Below are 24,589 nucleotides of genomic sequence, written 5' to 3'. Positions count from 1 at the left end.
CTAATTTTGTAAAATCACATATAAATTTGATCCAATTTAGGTTTTTTTTTTATTATTTAATTTAATAGGTAGGTGGACTCAGACTGCAATGCTAACATATTTAGGTATAGGGCTTGGCCTTTTCCCACCCTATTAAACAGTTTCTCTGGTCATATCTCTCCTTGAACAAAACATTGGCCCTCTTTCTTGAAAAGATTTCTTCTACTTAGGCCTGAAAACTAGTTTCCTGGTCGATTTATTGTTTTCTTTAACAATAATAGTTATTTTCTACAATTTTATCTATTTTTTTACATTTCAACATTGTTATCCTTATTTTTCCAACATTAGACTCATCACCAAGTTGAAAAGTAATTGCTCGAAGAAGAACAATAACGAGCTAAATGGTGTGAGATCAGCAAAGATATCCATGATTTTATGGTAATTTTATTCCCAATAGTATTTTTCACAATACTTTTCCAGAGTGTACATATGCATTATTATTCTTATTCTTATTATTATTATTATGAACCCAAAAGGTCAAATAATCACCATGTAATGGTGGTTTGCTTGGCTCCATTTGGTAGTGTTCATAAAGGCTTGTTTTGCATCCATCTCCTCATCATTTCCAGCGACGCTTTTGGTTGATCCATCGGGACTATGTGACCGGCATTGAAGACCTTCAAGAATGTGAGAGGTCCTTTACCTTTCACCGAACCACATTTCTTATTATCCACCTTGAAATCAGAAAATCGAGCCGATGAATAACCAGGCCATTTTAGTTCCTCGACCCATTTCGAAATTCCTGAGGAACAAATGTATGCACAATCCAAATTAGCTTCCATCTACATCTCATCCACATATATATATATATATTTATAGTTGTGGATCCGGTGCTGACTCAATCAAATCAACATGGTGCTGATTTGATTAAATCAACATATCACATAAAGGTAATCAACATATATTATATATAATCATAGCATATTTATGACACAACATATGTTATGTTATAACTCTAACATATGATATCTTATAACACAGTATATGCTATATTATGTAAAAAATATATGTTGTATATCATTATGCGATATGCTGACTCGAGATTGGATCAATACATAATCCACGCCCATATATGTATATATATATAGTTCCATTAGCATATACTATGTTATACAAAAATATATGTTATATATCATTATGTGATATGCTGACTCGATTTGATTGGATCAGCACATGATCCACGGCCATATATATATATATATATATATATATATATATATGGTAGTGATCAAGTGAACTTACCCAGCCAACTGCAAACAAGATCGAATTCGCCAGCATATACCAAAACCCTCACTCCACTCTCCAATAATGGTGTAATATAAACCGCGAAGTTTCTCATCTTATCGTAATCCATCGCCCTCAAAACTCTATCGCTGCATAAAACAAACGGTCTTCCTGGAACACCCAAAGCCTCCTTCACTGGCTTTTGATCGAGAAACTTATTCAATTTCGAATAGTCGTAATTGTTGGAACCTACAGCTTTTTTACGAATGTCGTAGGACTAAAACCGAAAGAGGTGAATAAGGTTAGTTCCTTACAAATGTGAACATTCTAAACTAAATAAATCACGTTGCATAAACTGCTTACATTCATATTGTTGGGTGCATATTTAATAATATTGTTGAGAAGAGTATTGCAAGTGACGAAGGCTTTGTAACAAGCCGTTGGATCGGTTCTTTCTGCAATGAAAAAGATGCAACAAAATGTAATAAATCGATCAAATCAAAGTGAATTCACTAAATTGAGTATATATTAGGAAATTACCACAATCTTTTGCTTCGTTCTGACATTTAGAAGCTGAACTACGCAGCCTCATGTATCGATACAAGGAGATTATATTTGTTTTTAAAGCATAATCAAGATTTTCTTTATGCTGGATCGATGGATTTGTCATGCCGTTTCCAATGGCTACTCCCTATATTAAATAATGTTATACATATTGAGAAAGGGATAGATGAAAAAATTAATTTTGAAACCCATATTAACAAATACATGTACAACACAATCGAAACACAATTTGCATTTAAAATATTTATTTTTAACTAATTATTTTTTACTTTTCTTCCTTTTTTTACTTATATATATATATATATTGTAATTACTCATTAAAATCTTTATACATATTCAAAATATTACATCCAATAAGATTGGTGAAACAAGGATCACATAATTAAGACCATGTATTTTTTCAATTCTGACAATATTTTAAAGTAATAAAAATAAGAAAAACTACAACAACAATAATGTGTATATACTTATACCCTACAACATAAAAAATTTCAAATTACTTATAATTGACGCATGGTTTGAAAAATCGATATCATATTATCCCTTGATTTAAAAATTGTACAAAACCCATTTGTATTTTAAAAAATATTATACATAATTTCTTGTAAATTCCATGAAACTCTTTTGAATTTTTCAAAATATTGCATAAAATTTCCTAAACAAGAGATTTTCTGTAATATTTCGAAAATACAAAGAGTCATAAAATTTTTAATCATAATAAAGAATGGTACAAATTTTTGAAATCACAAGTAAATTATAAGTAATTTTGTCATTAAAAGAGCGAAGAATATAGCATTGTCATACCTTCAAGTTTATTTTAATCCCTTGTTTCATTTGATTTCTTCGTTGGATCACAGTGGCAAAAGCAGGAATGTAATGGCCAGCATATGATTCTCCAGCGATGAAGAAGTCATTCTTGGCATACTCAGGATACTTTTTAAAAAACTCCTGATATGTATGTTTTCAAGTTATGGACAAAACATATGGTGATTGTTCATAAATTATACTGAAAAAGTTGACATCTAAATGGAAAAGACCTGTAAGAACTCATAGAAATCAACAGCAGCTTCCTCTGAGTAGGTCCGAATGTTGTCCTTCGTTGAATAACTGAAACCAGTTCCTATTGGCTGGTCCACATATATGATGTTCGACTCCTACAAGTTGCATAAATGTTAGAATTAGGTTTTACTAATGCTAAACTCAAAGGCCATTTTTATATGGCTTATTCGAATGCTTATATGTTTAGTACAAAAAAACTGTATATTTGTAACGGAATTGTGTTTCTATGGTTCACGTGGCTAATGTAATTTCATCTATGTCTCTAATGTTATTGGTAACGGAAAAAATAAATTTAGAGACAAAAAAATCTCGTTACAAAAATGATACTTTTTTTGTAATGGTTGTATAAATAATATCAAAGAGGAATGGGGAGATGGAGTACTTTATCCCAACCAAAATCATTCCATTTTAGTGACAAATCGTCTGCCAAGTGAAATGGTCCATTGATATAGAACAAAGATAGGGCACCACTGCATCCCGGTCCTCCGGTTAACCACACGACCACTGGGGCATTTTTGTTGTTGTTTCTTGATTCAAAGAAATAGTAAAACATCCTGCAGGAACCACCATTCATCAATGCCCATATATATCATGTATTAAAATGCAAAGTCTAAATAATAGAAACTTAGGGTTTGGAGACAAATTTTTGTTTGAGTTTGGTATTAAAATAATGTATGATGGGATGCTCTGTGAAAAAAGTTTTTTCGAAGAAACGCAGAGTTTAAATATTAAAAACATAGGGTTTGGAGACAAAAGAAACAAATCCCTAATGAGTTGAAGCTAGGGTTTTACGAAACCCTAATCCAATCAATTCATGTCATGTAGATCAAATGCATAAATTTAGTTAAATATGAAAATACAAGGTCGATAACATTCTTCTGCATTGTAGATACTTAAATTACAAACCCCTAATGACAAAGTGGGATTAATTTAGGGTGTGTTTGTTTGAGGGTTTGGATTTTGGGTTGGGATTTGAATAGTAAAAATTTTGAATTTGAATAGTTGTACGATGTGATATAAATAAGAATTGATGTGATGTTTTGAATGTAAAATTGATTTTTAGTATAATATAAAAAATGAAAAATAAATGTTTGATTTGATATTTTTGGAGGGAAAATTTTGTGGGAATAGTAGAAATCCCACAAAATCCCCCAAACAAACACACCCTTAGTTTTAAAGGTATCAACTCTTTTCTACTACATCTTCTTCTTCTGCTACTCATTATTATTATTTAGACAAGAAATGAGATATAATTTAAATGAAGTTAATTTATGAGTTTGTTTTCTGCCACAAAGATATCATATAGTGGTTAGACATTTTTTTTTATTACAAAGACGTTGCACTTGGTTCATTTTTTTCAAATGAAATTCATATTATATTGTTTCCTTTTAGGTGATTGGTGGAGTCATTTGAACTAAAGTGATTTCAAATAATTATCTTAAATCCATTTGTTTAGGTTCACAATATATTGAATTTTATATATACCAATCAATACCAAATTTTAAATTATTCATTCCTAACATTTGAAATGATCTTTCATATTAAGTTGTTTCAAATACTTCATAATACCAAGCAACATATTTAAAATTCCAAATAATTGAAATTTATTAATAATAAACCTTAAATCCAAATCCATCAAAACCAAACTAGGCCTCAGATTTCCTACACAACTTTTTGGATCCAACTTTATCTATTTAAATCATGTTTTGTAGTAGATCCTATATAAAAAAATCTAAATGAAATACCTCGAAAACTTGAAAGGTTTTCGATGGTAGGTGCAGGTTGCAAGTTGGGTATTACGAATTACTTTTAACAAGGAGACTGAAGTGTTGGCTAAATCACAAATATTGCCAATTAAAAAACTAGAATAGCATACAGTTATGTAAATGTTTACCTGGCCCCTTTCGTGTGCAAAAGACTGAAATAGCCAGCATGATGCCCAAACTCTTCAATACTTATTTTTCGACGACTTGCAATATCGGTTCGATTATCAATAAGTTTTTGAAATCGAATAGTCTTCTCCACCAGTTTGGGTGCAGATGGATCATTTCCTACGACATTAATGTTGTCTAGTTCAGCTGGACATTGGTTTAAACCCTTGAACAGCCTTTCTGATTCCTTTTTCGAGGTGCTCAAAATCGAAGAAGATGAAAAATTATTGTTGGTCTCAGCATATGATGAGACAAGGGAAAGAAGCAGAAGAATTATGCAATGGAAATATGTTGAAATCATTCTGCCAGATGATTTATCTTTGTGAAGAATAGATTTTGATTTATGTTATTTTGATGAAGGAAAACAATTTTGAAACTCATGTTTATATAAGACAAAGTATTTGGTTTTAAGGTTAGTTCTATTAACTCTTTCATCTTATCCATTTCAGATTGCTTAACTATGTCGATATTAGTGTATTTAATTAAGTTGTACAAAAGACTTATTAATCTTATTTAAGGACAAACATATTGATTAGGGTGGATTCTTATAGACGTGGTACTCAAATATATTTGTATTCCTTCTTTTTTATCCTTTAGTTATTTATACCAAAATTAATAAATTCAAACAATGACAATGACTAATATTTCATTCCTTTTACTAACAAATCTACAATGTAAATTAATATTTCTTTCCCATTTCAGTTTTGGGATAGCTTGGAAAATGAAATAATTGGAGGATTGATGCCTTATTCTTGAATAATTGAATCTTCAATAATTTATGGAGTAAATCTATGAAAATGAAAGCATTTACATTAATTGAATTAAATTTACTTGAATTGAAATATATTGGAATATAACTATAAAGTAGAGTGAAAGGAAAAAGAATATTGACATAAGAACTTTTCATATAAATATTATGGAAAGAAATAAACAATAATGGTGGACATGGATCAGGTGCTGATTCGATCAAGTCACTATTGTGCTAATTTGTCCTGATCAGCATTGTGGAGGTGACCAACATATATTTATAAATATTTCAGCATATTTATATTACAATATATATTATATTATATTATAACTAACATATACTATTTTATAATGATATATGATGTGATATGTATAAACACATGCCTAATCACTTTATGATATATACTAAACCAGTCAAATCAACACCTGCTGACTTGACCGGATCATCACAAAATCTATAGCTAATAATGATATTTTGCTACTTGCTACAAAATATTGATTGCGATTACAATAGAATAGTAAACTTAACTATATCAGAAATGTAAATATGGAGCAATAAGATTCCAATCTACATAAATGAAATGTGTTGGAGTGTGCGTTGTTGATTTTTACAAATGACTGACATCGACTCCTTTTTTTATAGCCGCCGGTAGAGCTTGTAGAAGATTGGGGGTTATTGACACTAGCATCCATCCGGCAGTTAAATTGCAAACATCCATTCATAAGGAGGGTAATTCTGATTTTGCAGCCTTAGGAGGGTAATTCAAGCTAAACTTTGACTAATTTTTTCATTGCAATTGTCGACTCTTAGCTGACTTCCCAAGTCATGAACACCTGACCTTGCAAAACCTTCACGAGTCGCGAATATGACTTTCGCCTTTTCTTCTTAGCTTTCGAAAGGGGCATTTTTGTCCAATTGACAACTGAAAATACTAAAAATTACCCAAACATATATATCAGATCAGAGCAAATGAGTAATAACATATAATTCCTAGGCATATTAGAAATTTTTAGAGCTGCCTCTAAGTGCCGTCTATTGCAAGAAAATTGTAGGGAGCTTGAGGTACCTAACATGTACTAGACCCGACATCTCTTATGTTGTTGGCCTAGTTAGATATATGGAGTCGCCAAGAGAATTTTATTTTCAAGTTTTGAAGAGAATTATGCAGTATGTGAAGGGAATAGACTATTTTATCTAAGAATGTGTAAATGTGAGCTTATTGGTTATTCGGACAGTGATTGAAATGGAGATTTGGACAATTGTAAGAGCACAAGTGGTTATTATTTTATTTTTTTTCAGCGACACGGTTTGTTCATGGTCTTTGAAAAAGCAACCATTATGGCGATTTTGACTTGTGAAACTGAGTATGTTGCAGGTACTTCAGGTAGATGCCAAGCTTTATGGTTAAAGTCATCGTTAAATTTTATAGGTTTTCCAATGAAATGTTCAATAAGGATATTCATTGACAAAACTTCTGTAATAAAGTTGGCAAAAGACCCTGTCACATATAGAAGAAGAAAACATATTGATATCTGTTACCATTTCATTAGAGATCACGTTGATAAGAAAATAATTCGATTGGAGTACTGCAGATCCGAGGATCAAGTAGCCGGTGTATTTACCAAAATGCTGAAGCTTAAAACCTTTATTAAGTTGAGAGATGCTTCAAGTTACCCCTCTTCAACATTAGAATTAAGGGGAGTATGTTGGTATGTTAATTCTAATTTTGAATTACCCTTAATAGGCATGCGTTAATTTTGAATAAGCTGTTGAATATTGTCCCACATTGCTAAATACGTGAGAACTCTCCTATTATATAAGAGTAAAGGCTGAAGGCCACCAATTAGTTTTAGGTTGGATGCCCGAATTCCTTCACTTTCTAAATTTACGAGTGTTTTAAATTTTAAATTAAGGAGAATAAATTAAGTTGTTATATGCTTGATTATAATAGAAATTTGAAAAAATAAAATTATCTTCATTCTCTCCATAGAAATGGCAAATATTTTTCTACATGAACTAATAATAATACAATTGTATATTTAAGGATGTTATTGGTTGGGGGGGGGGTTCTTATTATTTCAATAAAAAATTCTAAAAATATTAATTCAAATATTTATTTTTTATTTATTATAACATTAAATTTAATTTTAAATTTAAAATATCATATTAATATATATATATTTATATAAGAGACAACTATGATCGAATTAAATTTGTTTTAACATCAAATACATAAAATACAATCTTGGCTAATTCACTTGTGCATTATTATTTTTTTTATTACTGTTATATATTATTTTATTTTTTAAAACAATTTCTATCAAAGTGCGAAGAATCATCACAATTTATATTACAGATAACTACTTTTATTATTAGTAGATAATTCGATCATAACCAACTATATAAAAAAATATCCAAAAAAAAATTAAAATTTGAAATTGACGGAAAATATTTGCAACTTTTCAACCTAGTCAAATCGAACTATAATTGTATATATAATTAATTGTGTCAAAATATTAATATAATATTAAAAATATTTAATTTATCTAATATAACTATTAATATAATTTTTAAATAAAATAATATAAATAAACTAAATTTTTTTAGCTAACTAAAAAATATTAAAAAATAAAAGTGAACTGAATCTAACTAAACACATATCTATAGGGTGTTTATATTTGAACATGATTTCCTCGGCTAACCTAAAATACGGTTTGATAGTTCTAGCGGGCTCAAATATTTTATCTACCCTTGTTCTAGCTAGATTATAAATCTAGGCATGTCGATTGTTAGAAATTTTGAGGAAAAATAACGAAATTGTCTTATTGATTATCAAAATAAGAGCTTATACATACACAATACGTTAAACTCAAATCTAAGTAATCTAATCTATAAATAAGATCAAATTTAAAAATAAATCTACTAAATCTAAAATTGAATATATAAAATATCTCAACAGCGACTAATTAATGTATTTCTAGATATAGCGGTTTAATCAATTATGTTAGTACTTTGAAAGCAAACCATTTTGCATTATATGCTTTCCTTCGAAATATATGTTTTGCACAAATTGGATTATGTTTGAGCATATGCAAACATCATGAAAGACACAAGATATTAATTAAAAATGTAAAATAAAAAGTGATCAAACACATAAATGGATTCACAATTTTATCAGATTTTTGTTGCAAATGCCAAAAGAAATGAACCTATCGATCACCTATACTTGTTTCCGAGCTTTCGATTCCTTTCATCAATTGCTTCCATTTGGTGATCTCAGATTCCATTTATCTAAACGTTCTGAAGCTTTTGAGACCTGTGTCAAATATAGATAAACATTAATCAACATGTTTAGATATATATATGGATTGCATTGCAGTGACTGATGTGTAATTAACTGTACATTCAGACCTCATTCTCCCAATTTGTCCTCCAAATCAAGAAGCTAAGTAAACTTGTCTGACATCCAACTCCCACCAGAAGTCCACCCCAGATGCCCTGCTCATATATATACCATCTCAACTTCAATAAATACTTGAAAATCAAAGCAAAACTACGATTGCAATCCAAAATTCGGTAAAAGTTCATATGAACTAAATTAGACTTTTCAATAGGGATAGTGAAGTAGGATTATCTTTGGTATATAATTTAGTCGTAAATGAAAGCCTTGAGCTGATGAAAATTATGTGTTGAATGTGAATGTTCTCATCATTTTCTTTACCTTATTGGTAAGTGATTTTATCATCTCGCTAAGCAACCGTCTACTTAAAATTATCTTAATTAGTTGTTTTTATCTTTCTTGTATGCTTATTTCAATTCTACTCTACTTTGACAATAATAGTTGTGAAAACTGAAAATTTTCATTATATTTATCATCAAAATAAGAGCTTATATGTATATGAGTCGTGAAACAAATTCGATAGACTCTAATCAAAACAACTCTACCTATGGATAAAATTAAATAGTAATCTAAACTTACCAAATTTAAAATAAACTAATCTAAACAAATATTAAATTAAATCTAAATCTAAATCTAAAATATCTCAACAAGATTAAACTCAAGACACGGAGGAATACATTGTAGCATTCTCGAGCTAAAGGAGCATCTTTAATGTCTACATATACCTAAAGGCCCATCTATTCAAGCACATCTCGATGAGTTTAATGATGTTACATAGAAATAAAAATAGAAAAAATAGAAATGTTTATTTATCTTTTTTTTTATCAAAAAAATCAAACTTGGAAAATAGATCAATTTTCAATCTCTATTTTTATTTTTCTATTATATGCATAAAAATAGAGAAAAAATGATACAATACGTTTATTTGTTGATTTATGTATACTATTTAATTTTTATAATTTTTTTAGAATTGAAAATTTCCAATTTTACAAAAATATGGAATTTAATTTATTATTTAAATATTTAATTTTTTTGTATGTTTTCTAAGGTTCTACACAAATGACATGTTGGACATCTTGATGCAAAAAAGCCAAAAACACTTATGAATCCTGAAGGCTAATTAACATCCACGTGCCAACTCAATAGGGAATGGCTCCTCCTTCTGGCTACCATTTAAGCCATCTTGATAGATCATAAAAAACTTAGGCTTAGGCCAAGTGTAACGTGCCCGGGAGCTGATAGGTCCGGCACACCGTATAAAACAAGGAGTTTGCATAGACAGGACGGACTATAGCCGAGAATTTGGGACATAAATGTCAATCCTTGATATTAGGTCTCCTAGTAGTCCTTATGGTGTGTCTTAGATAATGATATCAGATCTAGATATAAAAAAAATATATATATCGAAAATAAACTATATTGTACGTACTATTTGAAAAAATATCAAAACTATAGTATTTTTTATATACCAAAATTTTCGATATGATACCATAAATTTTAAGTTTTGTAAAAATATGAAATTTTGTATATATATTGTTCACGGCATATTGTTACCATACCAAAATTTAGTATATATTAGTATTACATATACCGGAATACCAAATAAAAAAATAATTAAACATTAGAATTAAATAAAAAATATTAATATATTTTTATTTTTATGATAATTTTTTATATCTTTAGTTGTTTTTGGTACATATTTCAATACTTTTGGTATACTGGCCATTTTGCTTTATATTAATAATTTTTTATACGGGGTATACCGGTATACTAAAAAGTCGATGCAATATCAGTATAAAAATTTTTATACTATAACTTTTTGTATATCGATATGACATTTTTCATATTACTAGCGTAAAATTTCAGTATACCATACCAAACCAAACCATACCACTTCCATCCACGTGTGGACATGTCTCTACCAATAATACGTTAAACAATGCAGCTCAAAACGTAATTAAATGCAGTTGGTGTGAGTGAAGTGAAGGTGATGACCAATCTGCAGGTTGTGACTGGAAGCTTATCTTCAACTTATCATCGACATCTCACCAACCACATTTTATTGACATATAAATCTTAACCCCTGATTTTAAAGTCCTTGGACCTACATATTGGGTTGGAGATTATGTATTCTTGGGTTTTACTACAAATTTTTATTACCGATTTTTTTTTTTCAAAAATATCAAATCAAACAATTATATTTCTATTTTTTTTATTATACTATAAATCTATTTTACATTCAAAATATCACATCAATCTTTATTTATATCAAATCAAACAATTATTCAATTTCAACTTTTTACTATTCACTTATCTAAGGATTTTTGGTCAGCAGACTATATCTACTACTCCCTCCCTCTCAAACACCCTGTAACATTTCCTGGTATGTCCCAAACACCATGTAACATTTCCAAAATAGGAAATAATTAATTATATTTAATCCCCACCCCACATTTTATCCTCTCACGTCATCCAAATAAAAAAATAAAATATATATTTGTCTCTCCATCACATCACTTAATTTCTAAATTATCTTACTTAATACTACCCACCTAAAAACTCGTGCCAAAAGCAAATGTTGCACCTTGTTTGGGACGGAGGGAATATAAGTTATTAATACTGTTGGTTAGTTTTCGATCACATATAAATTAGTTTAGTAGGGTTAATTTAGCTATGAGTTCATGGTGTCAACAATTTTAGCATGCTCTATAAACATATCTTGGTTAGAACTCTCAAACTTGTAGAAAAAAAAAAAAAAAAAAATTGATTTCAGCACATATATATAGCACAATAAGCTTAACTCAATTAATTCACATAGAGTTACCTTAACTTGAAGATGTACGACGTATCCGAGAACAATGCCTATTGGCAATCCGAGGACGTAGAAGCATATGAAATTAATAACGGCAACCTTTGTCTGCAAACCAGTTCCGACTGCCACACCTGCACATCCATCAACAAGCGATATATACCTCAACAAAAACGAAGAATGTATTTTAAAGATATGTAACAAAATTGCTTATAATTCACTTGTGTTTTGAAAAATATTTACGATTTTTCTTTGTAATTTTTTGAAACTGCATTAAGTTTCTTCGCATTCTCGAAAAGGTTGCACAAATTACCTTTTTTATGAGATTTTGTGTAATATTTTCAAAATTACAATGGAAACTCATGCAATTTTTAAGGAATTATATGCAATATTTTCTAAAGCAAGAGTAAGTTTCGTCAGTTTTTAAATCTTCAAAAAGTATGGTGCAGATTTCGAAGGGATGAATTATAACTAGATTCTCTTGGATAGCTAGCTAAGCTAATTGTTTAATTTCACTTTCAAACAAGTCAATAAAAAAGCTTAAAGATTTAATTAAATCTTTAAGCTTTTTTATTGACTTGTTTGATAAAGGCACAACCCTTCAATGAATTAGAACTCATTGAGGGGGCCTATGATTCAGAAATTGTATGAAACTCTTTGTGTTTTCGAGGGAATTTTGTGCAATATTTTCGAGAACATAAGGGAGTATAATGCAATTTTTAAAAACTATGTACAATGTTTTTCCAAGATACAAATGAACCGAATGCAATTTCTAAATTATGAGCAATTATGATGCAGATTTTTCAAAATACAGATGAATTATAACTAAATCCTCTCGGAAAGCTAGCTAAGCTAATTGTTTTAATTTCCTTCAATTAAATCGTTAACCTTTTTGATTGACATGTTGAGCCCCCAACCATATAGAACCAATTGAGGGGGCCTCGGCCGAGGAAGTGGAGAGTGGCCGAGTAGTCAAAAGCGACATACTTCAAATAAAATTTAAAGATTTTTCGAGATATATATATATATCATGAGTTGAATCTTATATAACCTGAGAGCAATGGGAAGATGCTGCCAAGCAAAACCGTATTAGCGAGCAGGACGGAAAGATCTCCCACGAGCTCCACAACTTCCTCATCGTCACTGAACAAGTGTCCGAGCTTGTTGCCAAAGCACAAGCAAAGCACCCAAAGGAGAACCCCTATCACCACTCCTGTGCCCATCACAACTTTGATCGAAAACTTTACTGCCTTTGCATCTCCTCGCCCCAATTCATTCGCCACGCGCACACTGTTCTTAATTAAGAAGTGATCACCACATACTCGATTGGAGTTAAACAAGAACAGTTCAGTGTGTATACTAACCACGCGGCGCCCATTAATCCGACAAAGAGATTCACTATCCAGCCGGTGATGTTAAGGCTGAAAGTTTATACGAAAAAAAAAAAAAAATGAAGTTTTCGAACCACTAGATGGAGAACTAACAGATTTAAAGTGAGCTTTTTTACCAAACAGAAAAGGCAGCTATGGCGATCTCGGCATTTTTCATGTAGCCCGCGACTAACACCAATATTGCATAGTACCACAGCTCCAAACTACAAAGAACATCCAAACCAAAAATTAATGAAGTGATTGATCAAGCAAAAATGAATGCTGATGATACTTCGTTTAGACAGAGCGCTTTGGAATTTTGAAGTTTTGAAAAGTTTTCAAAATAGTAAAAAATAAGTATATAATGTGATACTTTGTAAAAAAAAATATGGCGGGACTACACTGCTGAATTTAAAATTCAGCACTACATAATAACAAACAGGACATTGTAGTACTTCTGGCAGCATATCTCTTATATTAATATAATATAAATACAGCGCATGCTATAGTCACATACAACACAATTTTAGCACATGCATACTCTTATACAACATACGTATATTTCTAAACATAACATGCGTTGTATGTAATAAGAACATGTATTTTTTTTTATATATTATAGGTGCTAATTTGAAAATTTCAGCAATTCAGCATAGTGCTGACTTTTTCAAATCAGTGACAATTCCCAAAAGATATATATTCGATAAGATGTTTTAAAAACTTACTATAGATAAACAGTGACAAAAATTTCAATAGTATCTGTATAAACAGAGGCATTTACCAAACCATCACACCCGATGATATTGATAGCTTCATGACCGGAATCAAGTCCTTCACGGCCGCAATGGACAATCCTTTCCAAGTGTTGGGACACCATCCACAAAAAATGTACACAAACTCTCCCAAAACGACGAGCCAAGAAGATATCGACAGCGCAACCATGGCGCCGGCAACTCCAAGCCCCAAAATATTCGTAAATAGCCAAGACAACAGGATATGGACGACGAATTGCAGCACACTTAGCCAAGCAATTATCGCATTCTTCTGCTGCGCTTGTAGATACATCTGTATGGTGAGGCTGAAGATGATGCCATAAGTGAAAGGTATAAACCACAAAGAAATATATCCAGCAGAGTCCGAGACACTCGGATCCTGACCGAGCATTTTAAATATTGGCGCCGCGAAGATTAGGATAGGAAGAAGAATAGTTAGAGTGATGAGATCAATGAGCCATGATCTTTGCAAGTATATTCCCATCATGTGGTATTGTTTGGCGCCGTATGCTTGGCCGCAAAGAGTTTCTGTCGCGCTCGACATTCCAAGCTATCATCGAAACATCATTCTATAAGAACAAAACCCTTTTTCTTTTTTTTTTTGGTATTCAATGATCGTAAATTTGATGAAACAAAGAGTGTTTTACCAAAATACCGTTGATGAATCGCACGATTAATGTTTGGACAAGCGCGTAGCCAGCAAGATCTAACGAGCTTACGTGCCCGATGAATGATTGTGTAACAACAAGTGTACCAAATGAACTAACTCTTGAGATTATACTTGGCATTGCAACTCTCCATATTTTCTTCGACTCAACCCAAACTTCGGTCTTTAAGCTTCGCAGCTGCTCCGATTTCGAGCTCAGAAGACTCTCTTCCATGCTCATGCTGCTACTGTCATTCATGCATAACATAGCAAGTGTAGATTTAGTTCGATCAAAGACAGTGGCGGATCTAAGAAGGGGCTCGAGAGAGCACGAGCCCCCCGAGCTCCACGTTTCATTTAAATTTTTAATGTAAAATTAATTTTTTTAAAAAATATAATTATATTAATTTATCTCTCAAAATATCAAAATAGTAAAATTATCATTTTGTTATTTTTTTTATTTTCACCGGTTACTTCTGCGATAAAAAAAAAAGTATAGTATCAAATTAGTAAAAATATACTGACAAATCAGCCTTTGAAATTTGGAGAAGTGTACATTTCATTAATAAAATATCAGAAAGAGGCCTAATCCATATCGGATATATAGATAATAATTTACTTTCTTCATCCGAGCTTTTTATACTTAAAAAATAATAATATTTTAATATAAAAGTGAGATAAGTAACAAATAAAGTAGAATAATATAAAAATTTTATTACAGGGGTAATAAAAAAAAATTAGTCTCAAAATGGTTATTATTTATTTATTATAGTAATAAAATTACGAATGAATAAAATTATTTATTATAAATATATTACATATAAGTTTAACGGACGGGAAAAAAATAAAACATAGCATAATTATTAATATAATTAAATAATAACTTAATCTAAATAATCCTAAAATAAACAATTTAAATATAAAACATACCTACCATCCTCTCAAACTTAATGACTTAAATAGTATTGTAGAAACAAATTTAAATGTGTTAGGAAAAATTGAAGTTAATGCAATTAAAATCGTTCACCAGTTTTGGGACAGATTTTTTAATTCAGTGTAGACTTTTTTAGTCCATAGTTTCGATATCATATTATATTTTGCAGAATTTTTTAATTGCATTGATAAGAAATGGGGTGCTAATGCAGATGCAGTTGACCAAATAATAATTAAATATAATAAATTAATTAAAAAATCATAAATATATATATATATACTTCCTCCGTCCTATGACAAAGTATCTATTTTTCCATTTTAGTCCGTCCTATAACAAATATCAATTTCCTTTTTTTTAGTAACTGTATTATCTACTTAATATTACAAATACCCTTACAATTTACAATATATTACACAAATGTCATTATCTTTATATCACGCATACTAATAAGGTTATTTTAGTCATTTCTAATTTATTATAATACTAATATTTCTAAAACTACTTGCAAAAAATAAATAAATACTTACTTCTGGGACGGAGGGAGTATATAAAATATGAAAAAAAATCTGTCGTTCACGTGTATATGTAAGCAATGGTCGAATGCAAATTGGTTGTAAATAAAATTAATTTTCAAGATTCAATAATTGTACTATATATAAAGTAATATTCAACACTGCCATGATTGTCGTTTTCTTGCTTTGCTAAATTACATCAGACAACCAATGGCAATTTATTGGTTTTGTCCTAAGAAATATGCAATCAAGCAAAGAACATCTTTTTGGCAGTGAATAATGAAAGAACACAAATTTGGCTTTTTGCAGTTTGTTCAACCACTAAATAATTTTTTTTTTCTTTTTTTTATCACCAATCAACACAAGTTTTTAAAAAATTATTTCCGCTACCTTGATAAACATTTTATGATAATTAATATTTCAATATTTAAAATAAAAAAAATAATTGAATATACTTTCTCTCTTCTGCATTATTTTTCTTTGTAATTTAAAAAATATTACACAGAATCTTTTCAAAATACCGTATTTTCAAAAATATTACAAAACTCCTGACAGATGTAATAATTTAGAAACACGACGGGGTTTCATGTATTTCTAAATCATGAATGAAAATGATGCAAACTTCTCAAATCATGTATGGATAATGGGCAATTTTTTCTAATAATAATAAGACGATGATGACAACGAATCACCATTTCTATGGTGGAAGGAAGATTTAGAGGAAGAAAAGTAAAGCAAGAAGTGATGAGAGAAATTAATCAAAATCGGGATTTTATCCACACTTTCGGATAGTGGCTGCGAATTTTCACGTTATAAAAAAAATATAAAAAATAAAAAATAAATAGTGAAGAATTAATTAGGTTAGAGAGTGCATACCTTTAGTTTACTTGTTGAAGATGGAGATATGGAGGAGAGGAGAGGCCTTTTACTAGCACTATCTTATAAGAGTCGTGGACTTGTTTCTTTCTCTAATAGATGATAGCAAATAAATAAATAACAAACGTGTCAAGATAAAAGGGTTTGTTTTTTTCGATTTCAAAACTAGCGTTTGTGTTTACTTATAAGATTTTAGTTTTGAGTTTTGATTTTGAATAGTGAAATTTTAAATTAAATTAATTGTTTAATGGGATATAAATATGTATTGATATAATATTTTGAATATAAAATTTAATTTATTTATAATATAATAAAAAGATATGTAATTTAATGTTTTCGATAGTAAAACCAAAAATCAAATCCCACAAGTAAATATATATCTTTGTTGGTTGACTCTCGTTCGTAAATAAATAAATAAGTAATGTTTATTCCTAAAAACTTGAACTTTTAGCTTAGACGGTCATTTACTTCATTTAACATTGTCTCAGAATCTTAGATCTCGAATTCGTGATAAATTATGGCATGGAAATATCATTTAAATGAAAACTCAAATATAATATTTCATCTAATAAATTTCAAATTACAAACCAATTAAAGTTTGTTTATATTTTATAATTTTAAGTATTTTTGTTATAAAATGCGAACAATTATAAAATTACAAGATTAAATAATATTTTGTGTAATTTTGTTAATCTTTGTATATATTTTTTTTAGTGTATATATTATATATTATACTCGCTCCGATAATTATGTCATTTGATTGGATATGTAAGAACAAAAGGTAATGATATATTAATATAAAGGTAGAATAAATTAATAGATTTGTTCCCTTTGTATTTTTTTTATGAATGTATCTTTTTGATCGCTGCGAATCCGATGTTGATCCAATCAAATTAATATAGTGTTGATTTGATCGTGTCAACATATTACATAAAAGTAATCAACATATATTATAATATCTCCATCTCATATATATATATATATATATTTATTTGCTTTTTTCATGAAGTTTTAAAAACATTAGTATTAGAATGGTTCTCTTAATCTGTTGATAGAGTACACTCTGTCGTGTACCCTATCTATCTTCCTTACGTAACTTCCTTACCTATCTTTCTTACCTATCTTCCTTGCCGGGTTTAGAGCGATTTTTCGCGCAGCTTGCTCATAGTGCGGGTCCCTGAAGCCCTAAAGACCAAAGCAGACTGGCTAATCGGTCCCAATTTCTTTTATTGAGATGATTCCTATCAAAAAAATAAGAATTCGATTTTATTTGGAAGTCGCTTTCGGCTGCTAGTCCTTTCTTTCTCTTTTCTGGTTTGAAATCAGAAGTTCGAGAGGATGATCAGCCACACTGGGACTATTGGGATATAGTAGAAATAAAAGTAAAAAGACTAAATTAACCCTATTAGTATTGTATGATATAAAGGTAATGACATTTGTGGAATATATTGTAAATTGGAAGGGTATTTGTAATGTTAGGTAGATAATACAATTATTAAAAAAAAAAAAATTGATACTTTATTATGAGACGGACCAAAATGAAAAAATAGATAGATTATTAAGGGACAAAGAGAATATATTATTATAAAATATTTATAATATTTTATAATACAATATATAATGCATTATCCAAAATATATAATGCATGTGTTTATATGATATGTTGACATGATGAGATCAATAACATGTTTTGTTTTTTTTATATGAAAAAAGATCATGTGTAGTTCAGTAGTGTTGATTGTTTTTTTATTAAATTACATGTTTATCCTTGGTGTGTTTGGCAATTAGGTGATAGTTTTTAGTTGTTAGCTAATTCAATTAGTTGTTAGCTGATTCAATTAGCTAATTTGACTAATTGATTCAATTAGCGGTTTGTATTAAAATGTTTGTTATTAATTATTGAAAATTATAAAAATATTATAAAATATTTATTTTTATTTTTATTATTTAGATCTGAGAAAATTAATTTTACTAAAAAATAATAATTTTTTATTAAATTATGTAAAATATAAAATAATAAATTTTTCGTATATATATTTTTATTACGTTAATTATTTTTTTAATATATATAAATAAATTAATAACATTTGTTTTTTCTATTTAATTTAGTTTTAAAAATTTATATATTTTATAAATAAAATAATTTACATGTAATAATTAATAATAGTAATTATTTTAAATTTACAAAAATAAAAATATAATTTAATAAATTAAATATATTAAAAATAATTAATAAATACTGCTATAAAAAATATAGTTACATGTATAAAATAAATAATTAAGTTTTAAGGGTAAATAAGGAATAACTAAAATTAAAATGAAAAAGCTCTTTCAAAACATTGGGTAGATGAGTTTTTCAAAGTTGAGGTTTTTCGATCCAAAAAGTTCTTTCAAAAAACTAATTTACCAAACATATAAATTAACTTTTTAACTAATCAAACAGCTAAAACTTGTTCAATAAGCTAAAAGATTTTCAAAAAGTTGTTTTCCAAACACCCTCCTTATATTAAAATCTTTATCATTAAGGGTGCGTTTGGCAATTACCTGATAGCTTTTAACTGATTCAATTAGCTGATTGTATTAAAATGTTTGGTAAAATAACTGTTTGACATTAGTTGTTTATACGTAAAATAACAATTAAGGACATTGATATGTTATTTTTTAAAATGTTTAATTTTTGTTGATTTTAGTTTAAAAATTATGAGAATTTTTGTTACTAATTATTAAAATCCATAAAAATATTCTAAAATTTTTATTTTTATATTTTAGATTTGAGAAAAATATTTTTATTAAAAAAATAGTAATAATTTTTTGTTGAAAAATTGTATAAAATATAAAATAATAAATCTTACGGATATATATTTATTTTGATAATTGTTGTTTATTATATTTTAATGTAAAATTTATATAATTAAAAATATATAAATAAATTAAATATTTATCTTTTCTATTTGATTTAATTTTAATAGATTTATATATTTTACAAATAAAATAATTTATATATAATAATTAATAATACTAATTATTTTAAATTTACAAACATAATTTATAATTTAATAAATTAAATATAATTAATAAATACTGCAATAAAAATATATTTATATGTATAAAATAAAAAATTAGTTTTTAAGAGTAAATAAGAAATAAATAAAATTTAAATGAAAAAAATATTTCAAAAAGTTGAGTTTATTAACTTTTTAAAAATTAATTTTTTGGATCCAAAAAATTATTTTAAAAAACTAATTTATCAAATATATAAATTAATTTTTTAAACGGTTAAACAACTAATTTAAAATATGTTAAAAAAACTCTTTCTTAAAAACCCCTTAATATTAAGTAAGATTAAGAGCAAGCGTAAATGGGTATAGGAAATACCCAAGTAAGATGTAATGTCAGATATTAAAATTTAAAAAAAAATAAAAAAAATAAAAAAATTTTACGGATAGATACTAATGAGATGTGTACTTTTCTATTTTATTTTATTTTTTTAATATTTGTATTTTTATTTTTATTATTTTATATTATACTTCCTCTATTCCGTAACAAGAGTGACATTTGCTTTTTACACGTAGATTTTTGAATATTAGTATTATATATATTATAGTAAAAAAATATAAAAATACCCCTATTAGTACAGTGTAATATAAAAGTAATGACATTTGTGTAATATATTGTAAGTTGAAAGAGTATTTATTATGTGAAGTAAATAGTACAATTACTAAATTAGGAAATGATAATCTTGTTTTGGGACGGACGAAAATGGAAAATGGTAACATTAGCTTTCAATGAGACGGAGAGAGTATAAAATTTTATTTTTTACAAAATAATATATACTAATATTTAAAATTTTTGAAGTTTAAAAATAAATAATTTTTATATAAATATAAATATAAATATTTAAGTATTTTTTGTAGAGTTGGAAGAAAGAAATTTAATGCGGAGGAAAGAGATTTGATCGAAAATAATTTGAATAAACTAATAAATTTTTACTTTAAAATTATCAACAACATCATTCAAGAATAATTAATTTTGGTCCTCATATAAAAAATTCATCAATTTTGGTCTTAATATAACTAATTTCAATCAATTTTAGTCCCACAATTATAAAACTAACATAAATTGTTGATGTGGACCTAACGGAATCGATGTGGCAGCTGATCTGGACATAACATGGCCGTGTACAATATATGGCCGTGTATATTTTTAAAGCATGTTTGTGGATGGATACAAGGAATGGTGTTATTGTTTGATTGGAAATATTGAAATAGAAAATTATAAAAAAATATGTAAATAAGACCATGCTTTTAATTTAAGCCCCGAATGTGTTCGATGAAAATGCCTCAAAGAATCAAAAGATAATAAAACAAGAAGATCAATGGTGACTATTTGATTTTTGCCACACCTCCCAATGCACCAAAAATCAACAATCCTTTTGTTTACAAAACAATTGCTCCATCCGTTCCACAATAAGGGTTCTATTTTCCACACGATCATGTAGGAACACAATTGCGACTAGGCAAATGATGATTGAGATATACACGGGCGTGTTGGATTATACCCAGTCGTGTTATGTCCAGATCAGCTGCCACATGAATTTCATTATGTCCACATAAGCAATTTATGTTAGTTTTATATTTTTGGGACTGAAATTTATTAAAATTTGTTATATTGAAACCAAAATTGATGAATTTTTTATATTTGAACCAAAATTGATTAATCTTAGTTATATTGATAGCAAAATTAATTTTTTTCCAAAACATAATAAAAAAAATATCATAATTTATTATTATTAGTACTCATCGAGAGCATATGCAATGGAAATTTGTTAAAAAAGCCTCATACATAATGTGTCGCTGAGGTGTCCAAATCTGTATTTGCAATGAGGCTTTTTATTTTATGTATAGCACAACAATGAATACATTTTTATTACTGAAACATCCATTGCAGCGGAGAAAATAATTTGCTCCGACTTCGCTGGCTTCACCAAGCCTTTCCCAGGCTTTCTTGTGTAGTAATTTTTTTAATTCGGGCCTTTAGGGCTAAAGAGAAATCCTCCAATTTAGACACATTGTAATACCGTACTTAACAATCTATCTATTTTTTTACTTTGATTCGTTTCATAATAAAGTATTCATTTTATTTTTTAGTAATTGTACTATCTACCTAAGATTACAAATATCATTTCAATTTACAATATATTACATAAATGTCATTACATTTATATCATACTTCCTTCGTCCCAGCTAATTTGTCTCATTTAGATTAGGCACGGACTTTTAGGTATACTATAATTAGTGAGTAATTAAAAAGCGTATTGGTAAAAATAATTATAATTTAATAAAAATAATTTTAAATTAAGATTAAGATGATTAAATAATATAATCAAAAATATTATAAATTATGAATTTTAAAATGTGATTAAAGTGTATAATTGTATTTCTAAAAAAAGAAATGACAAATTAACTAAGACGAACGGAAATAGAAATAGTTGACAAATTAAGTGGGACGAACGAAAATAGAACTAATGGACAAATTAAGTGGGACAAAGAGAATACAATACTAATAAAGTTAATTTAGTCTTTTTATTTTTATATTTATTCACCCTAATATATTATCAATATTTTTAAAACTTCGAGCAAAAAACAAATTGATAAATAAATATGAGACGAATGAATAATTATTTTTTGTTACTAATTAAACATATCGGAAGGAAAGAAAGAAGATTTTTTTTTTTTAAGATGTGTATAAAAAAGCACTAAATGAACAAATATAATTCACACTAACCTAATATACTCCCATGTAATTTGGGTATGTTACTGTAGATATGAGAATTTAAACAAAGTATGATTAACAAGTCATTATGAAATTTATTAATAAAACTAATTATTGTATATTAAATATTGTTTGTTTGTTTAGTAATTTTAATTTGAAATATATTTTTTATCTGATGTATAGGGAATTGTATACATAATAGAAAAAAAAATATATTTTATATTAAATATTGATTTTTTGTAAGATAATAAAATATAGTATACTATATATATTGAAAATCGTGTAAAAAAATAATTAGAGGAACAAACCTAATACAAATTTTAATTATTTTTTTCTCATATTTGTTTATTTTTTAAAAGTTTTATTAAATGGCACTGTAGAAACGATAGATACAAATCGTGCATGTCGATTCCAGAACTGGACACGTGCGTGTTGACCAACTAGGCAAAAGAGACAATATAAAAAAAAATTGTGTGATATGAAACTTGATTATCTAGTAACATGTAAATGGTATCCTCAGCATCATCCCCTCCATGCCTCACACACACTCATGTATAGATACATGGGTGTGTATCACCTTTATAGATACACACTCATGTATCTATACATGGGTGTGTAATGATGCTGAGAGTGGAGCAGAGAAAGGTGATGTTGATGATCCCCTCTCGTAATATATAAATGGGATCCTCAGCATCATCCTCTCTCAGCCCCACACACACCCATATATGGGTGTGTGATGATACTGAAAGTGGGGCAGGGAGGGGTGATACTGAGAATCCCATCCCGTAATATATAAATGGGATTCTCAACATCATCCCCTCCCTGCCCCACACACACCCATGTATAGATACATGGGTGTGTATCAACTTTATAGATACACACCCATGTATAGACTTTATAGATACACACATATGTATCTATACATGGGTGTGTGATGATGCTGAGAGTGGGGCAGGGAGGAGTGATGCTGAGGATCCCCTCCCGTAATATATAAATTGGATCCTTAGTATCATCTTATCCCTGCCCCACACACACCCATGTATAGATATATAAGTGTGTAATGATGTTGAAAGTGGGGTAGGGAGGGGTAATACTGAGGATTCCCTCCCGTAATATATAAATAGGATCTTCAATATCATCTCCTCCGGCCCCACACACACCCTTGTATAGATACATGGGTGTGTATCAACTTTATAGATACACACCAATGTATCTATATGTGGGTATGTGATGATCACTACAAAAGAATTAGTATATTTGTAACGAAATTTCGTTTCTAAAGTTCACGTAGCTAATGTAATTTCATCTCTAATTCCGTCTCTAATATCATTAGTAACAGAAAAAATGAATGTAGTAACGAAAAAATCTCGTTACAAAATTGATAATTTCTTGTAGTGGATGCTGAGAGTGGGGCAGGGAGGGGTGATGCTGAGGATCCCCTCCCGTAATATATAAATGAGATCCTCAGCATCATCCCCACCCTGCCCCATACATGTATACATTTGTGTGTATCAACTTTATAGATACACATCCATGTATCTATATATGGTTGTGTGATGTTGCTGAGAGTAGGGCAGGTAGGAGTGATGCTGAGGATCCCCTTCCGTAATATATAAATGGGATTCTCAGCATCATCTTCTCCCTACTCCACACACACCCATGTATAGATACATGGGTGTGTATCAACTTCATAGATACACACCAATGTATCTATACATGGGTGTGTGATGAAGCTGAGAGTGGGGCAGGGAGGGATGATGCTGAGGATCCCCTCCCGTAATATATAAATGGGATCCTCATCATCATCCCATCCCTGCCCCACACAGACCATTGTATAGATACATGGGCGTGTAGCAACTTTATAGATACACACCAATGTATCTATATATGGGTATGTGATGATGCTAAGAATGGGACAGGGAGGGGTGATGC

General features: G+C 28.9%; 2 protein-coding genes across 5 annotated transcripts; both read right to left on the bottom strand.

Annotated features, from left to right (window-relative positions):
- Positions 1 to 566: 566 nt before the first annotated feature.
- On the bottom strand, positions 567 to 5,118 carry LOC127239268 (serine carboxypeptidase-like). The gene is made up of 8 exons (XM_051257344.1): positions 4,781 to 5,118; positions 3,269 to 3,440; positions 2,865 to 2,981; positions 2,632 to 2,775; positions 1,804 to 1,954; positions 1,627 to 1,718; positions 1,282 to 1,540; positions 567 to 781 (listed from the first exon to the last, which is right to left on the bottom strand). The coding sequence occupies exons 1-8, from the start codon at positions 5,116 to 5,118 to the stop codon at positions 567 to 569; spliced, it is 1,488 nt and encodes a 495-aa protein (XP_051113301.1).
- Positions 5,119 to 8,666: 3,548 nt separating this feature from the next.
- LOC127239466 (protein DETOXIFICATION 24-like) lies at positions 8,667 to 17,018 on the bottom strand. 4 transcript variants are annotated; one of them, XM_051257631.1, is made up of 9 exons: positions 16,886 to 17,018; positions 14,565 to 14,808; positions 13,926 to 14,467; positions 13,282 to 13,368; positions 13,139 to 13,195; positions 12,826 to 13,064; positions 11,790 to 11,908; positions 8,977 to 9,063; positions 8,667 to 8,881 (listed from the first exon to the last, which is right to left on the bottom strand). In XM_051257631.1, exons 2-9 carry the CDS (start codon positions 14,802 to 14,804, stop codon positions 8,819 to 8,821), a joined length of 1,434 nt encoding a protein of 477 aa, XP_051113588.1. In that variant the 5' UTR covers positions 14,805 to 14,808; positions 16,886 to 17,018; the 3' UTR covers positions 8,667 to 8,818. The 4 variants fall into 4 exon arrangements, with proteins under 4 accessions (XP_051113588.1, XP_051113587.1, XP_051113590.1 ...); XM_051257630.1 differs by having other exon boundaries at positions 14,565 to 14,811; positions 16,886 to 16,979; XM_051257633.1 differs by having other exon boundaries at positions 14,573 to 14,811; positions 16,886 to 16,979.
- Positions 17,019 to 24,589: the final 7,571 nt, after the last annotated feature.

The sequence above is a fragment of the Andrographis paniculata genome, unplaced genomic scaffold (assembly GCF_009805555.1).
Source record: "Andrographis paniculata isolate CXL003 unplaced genomic scaffold, ASM980555v1 Contig77END, whole genome shotgun sequence".
NCBI classification, from domain to species: Eukaryota; Viridiplantae; Streptophyta; class Magnoliopsida; order Lamiales; family Acanthaceae; genus Andrographis; species Andrographis paniculata.
The sequence above is the reverse complement of the archived record's forward strand: the minus strand, read 5'-3'. Positions and strand labels throughout refer to the sequence as shown.

Coding starts and splice junctions, on each gene's coding strand:
- LOC127239466 (XM_051257631.1), bottom strand. CDS start 14,804: ATGAGCATGGAAGAGAGTCTTCTGAGCTCGAAATCGGAGCAGCTGCGA. Junction 13,196..13,281: donor ATAGCTGCCTTTTCTGTTTG/GTAAAAAAGCTC, acceptor ATAAACTTTCAG/CCTTAACATCACCGGCTGGA. Junction 11,909..12,825: donor CATCTTCCCATTGCTCTCAG/GTTATATAAGAT, acceptor ATGGATGTGCAG/GTGTGGCAGTCGGAACTGGT.
- LOC127239268 (XM_051257344.1), bottom strand. CDS start 5,118: ATGATTTCAACATATTTCCATTGCATAATTCTTCTGCTTCTTTCCCTT. Junction 3,441..4,780: donor TTGCACACGAAAGGGGCCAG/GTAAACATTTAC, acceptor TGGTTCCTGCAG/GATGTTTTACTATTTCTTTG. Junction 1,955..2,631: donor GGATTAAAATAAACTTGAAG/GTATGACAATGC, acceptor TATTTAATATAG/GGAGTAGCCATTGGAAACGG.